Source organism: Benincasa hispida, chromosome 1, assembly GCF_009727055.1.
Source record: "Benincasa hispida cultivar B227 chromosome 1, ASM972705v1, whole genome shotgun sequence".
In the NCBI taxonomy this organism is placed as follows: Eukaryota; Viridiplantae; Streptophyta; class Magnoliopsida; order Cucurbitales; family Cucurbitaceae; genus Benincasa; species Benincasa hispida.
This window is the reverse complement of record NC_052349.1, coordinates 23,396,457-23,409,207: the sequence shown is the minus strand read 5'-3', so window position 1 is coordinate 23,409,207 and position 12,751 is coordinate 23,396,457. Positions and strand designations below refer to the sequence as shown.

Here is a 12,751-nt window from a genome sequence, read left to right as displayed (position 1 = left end):
TGAAAGAAACTTGGCCTTTATTAGTAAAAGATGTGGAAACATGCATAAAAATGCAGAACATGAAGGCTAAGGATGTTACAATTAATCAACTTTTTACTTTATTAGTAAAAGATGAAACCTTTTCCCTTTGAGCAGAATTTATTCTCAAAGAATCCCACATCATTCTATACATATGAATCTACATGACAGAGTAGCCAGGACCGCCACCTCCTTCTGGAACGCTCCACTCTATGTTTTGTTTTGGATCTTTAATATCACAAGCCTGAAACAAAAGTGTCATTGATTACAAGTTGACCTACAACATTCTTTTGTACTATGAAACACTAGAAAAGGAATATATACAAATCAAGGTGGGGAAGATATTATCACATGAACTGTCTTCTATTTAAAAATTTCTCGACCTTTCATAAAGGTTTCTAAATTACAATTGAATTAGAAATCTATTAGATTTATGGACGAAAAAATAAGACCTGAAACGGTGTAATGATAACTCGAAATGAAAATTGGGAACCGATACCGCCACTATTCTAGGTTACCGCCACAATCTTAAAAGGAGACCTTCCAATGATTTTTGGTAACTTAATACTGCCTTCAGTTCCCCTACTCCTACTCTACCCTTTCCCCCCAAAACACACAAACACAAGCACATTCTTGATGAGAGGGGTAAAGCTTCAAATATCACAACCAACGCTGCATGCAGAAAAAGACGGTTCCCCAACATTCTTCCTGCCTACATAAGCCAAAGGGAAGAGTTCTTTTCTTCCATCCATAAATGCAAGCAGGAGCTTGACACTAGAAACTGTGACAAGTAGTTCTGATGAAAGGTCAAATGCATTGGACATTACCTTGCAATGAAGACAATTTTGAGCATTAATCTGCAACTTCAACTGGTTGTTTTCATCAGGTATGTACCTATGATTCCACTCATGCATAAACACAATTAGAAATGATCAGATGAAAGTTTCCAAGTACAGGACACAAGCGTAGGTGTACATATGTGTATTACTCGTATACACGTGCAGGACAATATCTTGACTCGGGTGCAGCGTATTCTTTCAAATTTACTTCCTCGGGAATCTTAGCGTCCCTTAAGCGAAGGTGAGCTGGCTGATCATGTTCATGATTTGTGTTGCTCCTATATGAACAAAAATTATTAACATTTAGTTATATACAAATTTTCAAGCATGCATCAATAGTTGGAAAACCAAATAAATATCAGAAGAGAAAAATGCCCCGCTTTATGCCCATAGAACAAATGATCAGGTGATTAACAAATATCATTGCAAAGGAAACTTTGTGTCTAGTAGACAGACTGGCAACATCAACATCCAACTTTACCTCGGTTCTTCAGAACCTATAAATACCTAAAGCTAATATTTGTGCTATGATGTGCCCTCCCTCCCACAAATAGAATATTGAACTCTTGCCATACGAGAGAGAACTTACCAAGGACCACTGCATTTTATCTTGATAAGCTAAGGGATTATACCACACACAAGATACAATCAGTGAAAAGCTGATAACTGCCTTACATAATCTACCTATTTGTCCTGACTCGTTTAACGGAAACTACAAAAAGGAAGTTGAATGGTATAAAACCTATGTAGCGAGGTTGGCACATCAAATGACAGAATGCCATCATGCTTCGGATAATCAATTGGAGCATGTAAACTTGCAACCTGCATAATTGACTACAAAGATTAGAAATTCAAAATAAAATACAATTTGATCTTTATTATTACATGGAAACTAGTACAATTGATGTTCAACAACCATTATTTAAATAATTCGATTATAATTGCAACAGACCCCTTCAACTTTAACGCTCTTTCTTTTCACTCAAAAAAAAAAAAAAAAGAAGAAGAAGAAGAAGAAGAAGAAAAAGAGAGCTCTTTTGATTAATGTCAGAATGAAGAAAACCAAGAAAATAACAAATTTGAGCGCTCAGAAACTAATGTTTCTTTATGAATGTTTCCGAACGCAGACAAATAAGACGCAAGGTTTTGAAATAAGAAATACTCACGTTTGTAGCTTCGTGGTCAGGTTTCCCATGCTTTAGCGTGAGAGGGGACCTTCCTTTAAACACATAGCTGCCGGCAGAAAAAGAATGCAATAAAATTGTCACTGAACTGAAAGAACATAAGAGATTCGAATGGTCTTCACACATAAAATAACAATATTGAGTGATGGTAAACAGCTGAAGGTGCGGACGAATACATACTGCTCCAGGGCACTTATGGTCAAGCCGGGGATAAGACCATGCTCAAATGCCTGTAAAAATAATATTATAAGAAAAAAGATGGAATTACAACAATATTTAAGTGAAGCTGATATCCTCAGTCTATTTTTACCTCTTGAAATTTCTTAAATATATAAAAACAGTCATGGAATAAAATATTATAAATAGAGCTTTGAAAAAAATAACGTGAAGAGAAGAAACAGCCACGTACAGGTCTATAGTTCCGAGCTCGATATAGTTCTTCCCATATCCAAGAACTTCGTAAACTATCCCAGTATGCATCCATTTTCAAGCCTCCATGAAGTGTGCCAAAAGCAGCCTCAGCTGCCAGCATTCCTGTCAGAATGTAGGCATTTGAATATTAGATGCATTTAAATATACATAATTGATATTTCGGAGAACAGGAAAAAATAAAAAATAAAAAATAAAAAATAAAACATATGTGCAGTTGGTATTGTCATTAAAATCAAGTATTTCACGAGACTGAATGAATGGAATAATTGTACAGATATTACTGTATTCAGAGAGAACAATTCATCGAGGGGGCGGGGGCAAATGGAAACGAGTTCCAATAGACGTTAGACCATTCAATTTGAAGCAAACGGAGTTCAGTTAAGTATGATGTAGAAAGAACACACGAGCCGAACAAAGTCCAGCTATATGAGTATTGGATAAGAAAAGAAGATTACGCTGAAACCTCTGTGGAAAGTTTGCCACAGGAATCTTGATTAAACAGATTTTGAATGTCAAAAGACTAGTTCTTGGTCCAATTAGTGGTAAATAAGAAGAAGAATTATAAACAAAAAGATCTGAATATCTAAAATGCTTCTTTCGAAGAAGTTTGGCTATACTATGAATAATCAGTAATCACCAATCATGAAGAGGAAATTCTTAACAGAGAATCTGAACATAGAAGCCTTTGCCTTCAAGATATTGGTATTATCACTTGACTTCATAATAGCAAAACCAGAACAAAAAGAGTGATATATTTTTAAAAGAACTAACTGAAACATTGATCAACATGTTAAGCGAAGCCTCTATTTGGTAGAAAATGTTATGTCAAAGATAATGTTGCCAGGAACTTGCACCAGAAAACATAACAAATTTGCTGTCTTTACAAACAAGAAGTTGAAAGGCAAACAACCAGTTTGAGTGATACTTGAGGACACTAGAAGGCGTAAGATATCAGCCTTCGATGGCTTATCTTACTTAATTAGGCTGTTTTTAAGACTGAAATTGAAGAAGTTAAAAGAAAAGCTAATACTCAGGAGGAAACAAGAGCTGCAGTCTTGGAGATATCTTGAACTTGGCTAAAGAAAGAAATGAATTCAATAAAAACAGAAAAGATCGCTTCCTCAGAAGTGATATAGAATGAACTGCTATTTTTAAAAAGTTCCAGATTATCATCAAATAGATGAGTTACAAGTCAGAGAATTTTGAGAAGTACCTGACTTCATTGCAGTGTGTGTTCCCTTAATCTTTGGTACATTTAAAAAGCCAGCTGAACATCCAATAATTGCTCCTCCCGGGAAAACTGGATATGGAACAGACTGAAAATTTAACTGGCATCATATTCCTATTTGATATTATATGATAGATACTGAAAAAGAAAATCAATAATCCTTCCCTAGCAGGTCACGACGCACAACTATGTCGGCTGCAATTACTTATTACTTACAGTTTAAATTTAATGATAACTAACAACAAACAGTTTATGGACATCCATTCTTCTCTCCATTAACCTTAACTAACCAATAAGATATTAAATATGTAAACAATAAAAATGAACAACTTATTTTCCATGTACTAAAAAAACAAACAAACAAACCAACTTATTTTGCATGTACTAAAAACAAACAAACAAACTTATTTTGCATATTGATTTTTTTTTTGTTTTGCCTAATCCACAAGACCCTTCAATGTAATGCTGATGACAAATTCTTGAAAACTCTCAGTAGTATAATCCAATTGAGAGAAACTTTCCAGAAAAGAAAGGTTCGCACACCTGAAGACCGCCTTCATTTAACGTTCGAGCCCCATATTGCACAACCGTCCCACCTTCTAGAAGTTGTTTGATGACAGGATGATGTTTTAATTTCTAACAGAAGCAAAAATCATTTCAAGCTAAACATGATTTTTTAATGGGTTCATCAGGGCTGCTTGAGAGGTGAGTGTTGTACAAATAATACAAATAGAATATTTTACCTGAAATTCTTCATAAGGATTCAAGAAGGGATTCTGATAATTTAAAGCAACTACAAGGCCAATAGAAATCTGTAAAATCAAGGGAAGCTTGAGTTAGAAATTAAAGACACAACAGCATATTGCTAATAAAGTCGTGCATGGAAATGGCTTTGAAACCAAAGGAACTGTCGGGGAACTATGTGCCAATAAACAAGATTGGTATGTTTATATTGACACCAGCCTGGGAGTAGCAGTATGCTCAGTAGAAATCAAAGTGAAAGGTTGTGGCGAAAAAGACAAGGACTTTGATGACACAATAAGTAAAATATACAAATGAGAAACAAATTTTGTCGTAAATGAAATAAATAGTTGCTAGTAGAATATACTTTGATGACACAATAAATAGTTGTCTAGTAGAAATCGAAGTGAAAGGTTCTGGCAAAATTGAATAACTAATAAGATATATATATGAGAAACAGATTTCATTGACAAATGAAATAAAAGGAGCTTAAAAGGTTTCCATCCCTAAAGATGTGTTATAACTATTCCTTCCAACTGGAAATATATCTTATTATGGGTGATTTAAGATTAAAAAAAAAAAAAATCTTATTATGAACAGGAAACGTTAAATTAAACCACACAAGTAAATTACGTTAAACCCCTTATTTCGGGAATATATTATATATTACAATCATAAAATCACGTATTACCTGTCTATCGTTCATGTGATACAAAAATGAGCCTCCATACGTCTTATGATCCAAGGGCCAACCCAAAGTATGAAGCACAGCTCCTGGATAGTGTTTGTCCTCGTCTATTTCCCACACCTGAGTATGTACAATCAATCATCTAGTTGTAAACATTGATTTGGAAGTGTGTAAAGATACGTGAAGTATGTGGAACTCCAATATGATCAAACCTAAATCTGCAGAATTAGAATAGCACCTGATAGGTGAAGGGCTTGAGCTTAACAATTATTTATCTTTTCCTTTTTTTTTCCTTATTGAAACAAGAAACAAATATTTTCACTTATATGTGGAATGGGACAAAGTAATTGTTTTCTATTAAACTTTTGAGTAGCCTATCAAAAGCAGTTAAAGTTAAAGAAGAAATAAGGAGTTCCTTTTTCCTCTTTTCCATTCCCAGAAATCAATCTTGGAAGCAATACCATGCTAGAGAACAACCAAACTATAGCCCGGGCCTGAGAATTATATGTTAACTTTACCAACTGCTGTGCCAAGCCCCAAACTTACTACCCTTTGATCGAAATGCCTTTTTTTTTTTTTTTTTTTGAGATGAAAGGTAAAATATGCAATGATTATCTAAGTAGTCGATGGCAGGATGTTTCATAAGAGACCTTTAAGGGCATTAAACAGAGCAAAGGTTATATACTGTCTAAGTAACCTCAACTATATATCCAAGCCAGGTAACACAAATCTTATATATCTTTCATAAGAATGTTCCATACTTTCACTGAACCAAATCTAGCTTTTAACACTCCTCAGATAAATATAGTAGAACATGTTTTTTCTCGTGAAATTAAAAGCCAAAACATCTACAGATTAATTCTCTAATAGAAAAGAGACTGATGTTCAAAAGTACTTTAATTCTCTAGTGGAAAACTAGCAAATGAAAAGTTACTTAATCAAGTACTCACCTCTTTAATTCCCAAAGCATACGTCTGATGCTGCGCATCTACCTTCTTCCTCAAACTGTATTTTTTTATTAATTTCTGTTTCATTATACAAAGAGGCAGAAAAGAAAGATTCCATTAGATGGTGAAAGAATGAAAGTAAGATCACATCCAACTCAAGCAGAAGCATATTATTCATGATACCTCTGATATTGATCCTCGACATCCCTCAGCCAGAAGCGTTATGCGCCCTATATAGAAGATAAAGGACATTACACATTAGTTGAATGTTAGCATTGAAACAGAAAAATGAAAAAGTGAGATATTACCTCTCAGGTCTACACCAAGTTGATAATTATCCTTCTTTGAGCCATCTTTTGCTACTCCCATGTCATTAGTTCTAATGCCAACAACTGTGTCTGTTGTATCGTATAATACCTAAAGAATCCACCATGTAATTTGAGAATATCATCATCCAAGAGCTGATAAGCGTTGAGGAGAAAGGACTTGAATGAATATACCTCACTAGCAGCAAAGCCTGGATATATTTCCACCCCCAGCTCTTCAGCTTTCATTCCCATCCAACGAACTAACTGACTTAAACTACAAAAACAAGGAAGCATGCACAAAGGAATAATCTATAATGGATTTTGGCAAGTGGGGGGTTTCTATCCTATTAAGTGTACATCTTTTAGTTTTTTCAATAAAAAGAAAGCCACGAAAAAGCATGTCCATGTGGGTTGAGGTGGGGGTGAAGAAAATACAAAACAAAAGTGTAATGGGAGCACAAAAATTCCCCTCCCCCACATCCAAAATAAGAATACAAAATGTTATACGGGAGATGTAAATTTCTGATAATTCAAAAATTATAAAATAAGATGTAAATTTCTGATAATTCAAAATTTATAAAATAAGATGTAAATTTCTGATAATTCAGAAAATATAAAATAAAACACGGTAAGCAAAATGCAATGTAAAATCTTAACAGTACTTCAACACCCGTCAGGAAGCTTAAGTACACAATAACAGTATCTGCGATTTATGAAAAATTAACAAGTGCAAAAGAAGAAGTGCTAGTAGTAATAAGGAAGATCTGTCTTAAGTTCTTTGGCACAGGAGAATACCACCTTTAAGAATATGATTAACACTATCTGGAAAGGTAGATTACCCTTAAAATGTCTGATGGATTTGTTTAGGGAGAGGGGCTTAATACAAAACACCTTTTCCTTTCTCTTTGACCAAATTGGAGGAGTCAGCTTATGGGAAACCCCTTAATTCTTTAAGATGTATACAGTGTGAACGCAGAATCTTTAGATTTCACTGATACATACACCCACACAAGGCAAATATATATATATATATATAAACATGTGTACAGTGTGAACGAAGAATCTTTATTCTTTATTGTTGTTATTATTATTATTATTATTTTAAATAAGAGTGAACGAAGGGTTTTTACATTCACTGATACACATCTTAAGTTACTAAATACATGGAAATTATTCTTAAAGTGCGTAAACTAATCTTCATGCAGTTTAAGTATCCCAAGGAATTATTCTATGACACTACAGTAAAAGGTGCAAGAAACTTGTATCATATAAACTCACACAGGCTCACTAAGATTCGATTCAAAACATGATTAGTGAGTACCTTATGACATAGTTTCCTTCGTTGTTAAAGGGGCAAGGAAGTGAAAAGGCACGATTTTTTGTTAGAAACCAAAACTTATCAGAAGTCACAGAGACACTGATTGGTGCCTGCAAATAATTGTCAGCAAACATTAATTCTTGAATAAAAAAGAAATCATCGCCAGAAATTTTGTTATAGTAAATAAGGATCATCTGTTAATTCCAGGTAGAAATTAGAAAGTTAAATAAAAGCAAGGTTTTAACATTTACTAGTTGGAAATTCCTGAAGCAAAGAGTTCCTTAAATCTAAGAGATGCAAGAGTAAATATTTTATTCGTATGGAAACATGCACATTTAAATAAGAAAGTAGCTGTCATTAGCAAAAGACCAATAAGAAAGTAGCTGTCATTAGCAAAAGACCATACAAAAACTCAAGCCCACAACACCTAGTGGAGTCAAGATTACAAAAAATGGGACTCCATTTTTTAAGAAAACAAAGGCCATTCCAATAATGTTTTAAGATTCAGAAAACAGTTCAAGGTGCTGTTAGTTTCTAAGCAAATCAATTTGAGGTGTGTTTTAAGTTAGTCGGAAGAGAATTCAAGTGGTATTTGATTGATTGCTTCCAAGGAGCTTTTTCCTCTTTTTAATTGTGTTTTTTAAGGTGGTTCTTCGTAGTTAAACCTTCAATTACGGTCCATGGTCAGAAAGAGTATTTTGGTTTTTCAAAGGCAAAAGAATTCTTGAGAACATAGATTTCATTTCCTCTTTCTTCTAGGTTTAACTGCATTGCTAGAAAAGAAAGAAAGTCTAAGTAAAAGAAACCTCATCCTCTTTCCATGTGGGGATTAGTTCATCCAATGCTCGGGGTTCAAAAACATTTCCGGAGAGGATGTGAGCGCCTGTTGAGAAACAATAGTAGAGTTAGAAGGTTCAATACAACAAAAAGAATTCATAAAAATTGAGGAACATAAAACTCCATGACTACATAGGATAGACAATTAAAATGTCCCCAAGAAAATGCAATGCTGCTTCCCATGGGAATAAAAGAAAAATAGATCATAGTTAATAACATCCAAATGAACTTCTCATTTCAATAATGATCAGGTGCATCACGTTCATGATATAGATCCCCTTGAAGTATTGCATCGTTACATCAACAATCCATCCAAATTCATCCCCAGGCTGTGCAACTGTCCTTCAGATGTTCCCTAAATCTTCTCCTAGTCAACTCCTTATTCTCTAAAGTCCAAGAAGATAAACCACACATTTCTAAGTTCTAAACTATCTTTAAATGCAAAGTTCAAATAGAACCCAGAACTTGCCCCCAACACTGTTGGAGGGACTACTAGAATGGCTTGGCTGTGATGTACGACCTCAAATTACACCAAAATTCAAATTTCAACCCAATCATGCAACAGTTACACGAGCCATTTATGAAAAAAACCGCAAATTTAAGCAGAATTGCACACACTTCACATCTAAAATGTCCACTTGAATGTGATCAAGCAGCTTACCAACTTCAGCGCCTTTCTCCACCACACAAACTGATAAATCAACGCCCTTTTCTTGGCACATTTGCTTAAACCGAATCGCCGCAGATAGCCCTGCAGGTCCAGCTCCAATGATGACAACATCATATTCTATAGACTCTCGTTCCGCCTCACTACTGAATCTCCTGACCATATCCACGCAACTCCAAACTGTGTTTCTCCTACAACCTCTTAAACTAGAGTAGTTCATCCAATTCCCATTAGTAAAAACGGGGTTAAATTTACCATGGCACCCAGAAAATCTGGAATATCGATGCCGATGACAATGTGAGAAATACCCAGATAGAAAAATTGAGGGATTTTCCTCATTTGGTTGTTTTTTAGTGATTTTAGAGATGAAAGAAGAGAATTGAGGTCGAGAAGTTGAGGCATTGACGCGAAGGTAATAAATGGAAGAAGACGATGTAGAAGTAGAAAAAGATTTCTTAGGAGATTTGAATTTGGAGAATATGGAACGAAAGTGAGGCATGATTGTTGAGGCACTCGAAGGATCAACGAAGAACTCTGAGAATTGAAATTGAATTGGACATCAGAGAGCGAAGCAAAGAAATACAGAATGCCGAAATGCCAAAACTTTGTAAGGAACAGACGTGAAGTAATTTTTCCTTTCTTTTCTAATTCTGGATAAACATTAATTAGTTTAGGAGTTGCGTGTCTCTGAATCATGATGGTCCATAACTATCCAATCCTTAAAATAAAAAATAAATTATTTTTTTAATTTTTATTTATTTATTATTATTAAATTTTTTTTTCAATATGGGAAAGGTGTACAATCTATTATTGTTTTGGTAGTTATATCTAATATCTATATATATACTATATTAAATTGGGCATATGGGAGAATCTTTATTTTACTATATTGCCCTTCAATTTTAAACAAATTCTCATTGTCACCACTTATTATACCCTTTCATCACTTAGGTTAATTACTACTTATCACTTTCCACCTTTTCATGTAATTATTTGTTACAATTGTGTATTATCAACCCTTTCTCATATTGTCACGTCGTCATTTTTCTAGAAGTATATTGATAACCCACTCGATTTCTCCATATTTACGACATGTTGTTCCAAACTTTTCCTTCGAACCTTTGCAAAGGAATCGTAAAGATAGTGAAACATGACATTAACCTTCTTTTTTTATCGTCAATACTTCCTAGTAAATTGTCTTTTGTGATTTGAAATTGAATAGTTTGTAAAATCTCTAATCTAAATCCAAATCCAAATTTTATTTCTTTGTTTTTCTATGTAGAGGTTAGCTTCCAAATTTATATTCCTATTATTATTGTATATATAGTTCTTTCTACGACCATTACAAATTTTTCTAATTCTCGATTCTAAATCCATCATTGGAGATGTTTTAGTTCAATCTACTATTGTAAATTTAGTCAGTATTTTTTTGGAGAGTCCTTAAAAATAGCAAGTTAAAATTTTCAAATTCATTTCCAAATTATTATTACATATAGCTTTTTCTTTGGGTATTATAGATTCTTCTCATTCTCAATTCCAAATATATCAGAGTTTTTTACATAAAACATCCTCTTTAGGCCATATCTAAAAAAAATGTCTTTTGATTTTTTTTAAAAAAGGCTTTTAGTATTTTTTTTTTAACAAATTTACCATTTTCTATTATTTTTATTTATGATTTTTATATATATTTCCTTATTTACGAAATTTTCTTAGTGAGAGAGAGAGAAAACTACATAATTATAGGTAAGGAAAATGCATTTAATATGATTTTTTTAACATTTTCAAATGGAGTGAGAGAATTTGGGATTTTTACTTTATTTATTTTAATTGGAGAGAGAAAATGCATTTAATGAAATTTTATTTTCTATTTCCGTTTCACGTATTTTTTTTTCGGATTCATGGTTATTTAAAATATAAATCAGAATATTTTGTTAGATATTTGAAAAAAATATTCTAACAAATATTTGAAATACCATAGTAAATAAATTAGAAATTGATTCAATTCTTGACATAAATCACTATTTCGTTTTTCATGTTGATTTTTTATATTATGTGAAATATTTCATGGTTTGTTCACTTGTACAGATAATATATTCCATTGTTTATTTGAAAATATTCTAAAAATATATGAAATATACTAGTTAATATATTTGATATCTACTCAAATATTCATGTTTATTTTTAAATATACCTTAGAACTCAAATATGTTTTGATATGTATGTCAATATATTTCATTATTTATTTGATGTATATATCCCACATATTATGATATATATACACTTCTAATTAAGTATTGATATTTTGTTGCTATGATATGTATGTCTCTATATTTTGGAACATTATTTTAGATGTTTGCAAATATTCAAACCAATATATAAAATATACTAATATAAAATGGTAAAACATTTTTAAATATTCCAATGTATTTTTAAATATACTAGTAAAATGATTTATATATATATATATTCCATAGTTTAGATTCATGATTATTTTTAAATATACGTTAGAACATTTGCCTTAGATGTTTGCAAATATTATAAACAATATATGACATATACTAGTAAGATTGGAAACAAATATATATATAATAAACCACCCTATATATCACAATATATATCGAAAAATCACGTTATAAGTCGAAAAAGCATATAAATATATATCACAGTATATATAAAAAAACCACCCAAATCACCCTATATATCGAAAACAAAAAATCACCATACGATAGTATTATATATATATAAAAACCCATATGACAGTATATATATAAAAAAAACTACCCTATATATCATCGTCGACCATCATCATCTAGAATCCCACGCATACGGTTCATCCCGTGTTGGATCTGCTCGCCTAACGTCGGAAAATTCACCCTATGTCGGATCTCCTAGCTTAACGCTGAAAAAAACGCCCTGCACCAGCTCTGCTGACCACATGCCAGAAGATGCGTCGGATCTGCTCATCTCGTGTCAGAAGATTCAATTCATGTGCCAGATCTGTGGAAGAAGGCGACGACAGCTGGTTAGTGACCCAAATAGAGGGAGGCGACGACCGGATCTTAGCAGGCGCATCGTTAATAGTGACAAGGTGGACGGAGGGAGGAAGGCAATGACGGAAAGATGAGAGAGGGTTTTGAGAGAGAAATGGAAGAAGATGAAGTATATGTTGGATATGAAAATATGAGAGAAAAAAATGAAATTATTAAAAAAAAATCATTAATGGAGTATGGATGGGAAATGAAAAGTTTTTCCTCTTTTGCATTTTTATTTTTTTTTAATGCTTGGAGGGTTAAATGGAAAGTTCAAAAAATAAGTATAATACTGGAATATAATTAAGGCTACATGTGTAGAAACCTTTTATAGATATTTTAGTTCAACCCATCATTATAGATTTAGTCCGTCTTTTTTGTTGATTTTTTAAAATTAGTAAGTTCAATTTTTCAAATTTATTTTCTTATTATTATCGTATACATAGTTCTTTCAACGAGCATTATTTGATTGATTTTTTAAAACTTAAAGTTTGATTTAGGTGCTCAAATTTGGA

The 12,751-nt window shown here is 32.8% G+C and overlaps 1 protein-coding gene across 1 annotated transcript; it reads right to left on the bottom strand.

Moving 5' to 3' along the window:
• On the bottom strand, window positions 1-9,855 carry LOC120067190 (electron transfer flavoprotein-ubiquinone oxidoreductase, mitochondrial). The gene is made up of 18 exons (XM_039018677.1): window positions 9,202-9,855; window positions 8,510-8,586; window positions 7,707-7,813; window positions 6,578-6,659; window positions 6,386-6,494; window positions 6,261-6,307; window positions 6,081-6,155; window positions 5,134-5,250; window positions 4,445-4,513; window positions 4,245-4,337; window positions 3,687-3,789; window positions 2,451-2,575; window positions 2,222-2,271; window positions 2,024-2,090; window positions 1,600-1,679; window positions 1,007-1,135; window positions 846-912; window positions 1-262 (listed from the first exon to the last, which is right to left on the bottom strand). Exons 1-18 carry the CDS (start codon window positions 9,704-9,706, stop codon window positions 179-181), a joined length of 1,986 nt encoding a protein of 661 aa, XP_038874605.1. The 5' UTR covers window positions 9,707-9,855; the 3' UTR covers window positions 1-178.
• Between the last annotated feature and the right edge of the window lie 2,896 nt (window positions 9,856-12,751).

Coding starts and splice junctions, on each gene's coding strand:
- LOC120067190 (XM_039018677.1), bottom strand. CDS start 9,706: ATGCCTCACTTTCGTTCCATATTCTCCAAATTCAAATCTCCTAAGAAA. Junction 6,660..7,706: donor GAAGGAAACTATGTCATAAG/GTACTCACTAAT, acceptor TTGTTTTTGTAG/TTTAAGTCAGTTAGTTCGTT. Junction 1,680..2,023: donor CTGACCACGAAGCTACAAAC/GTGAGTATTTCT, acceptor TCAATTATGCAG/GTTGCAAGTTTACATGCTCC.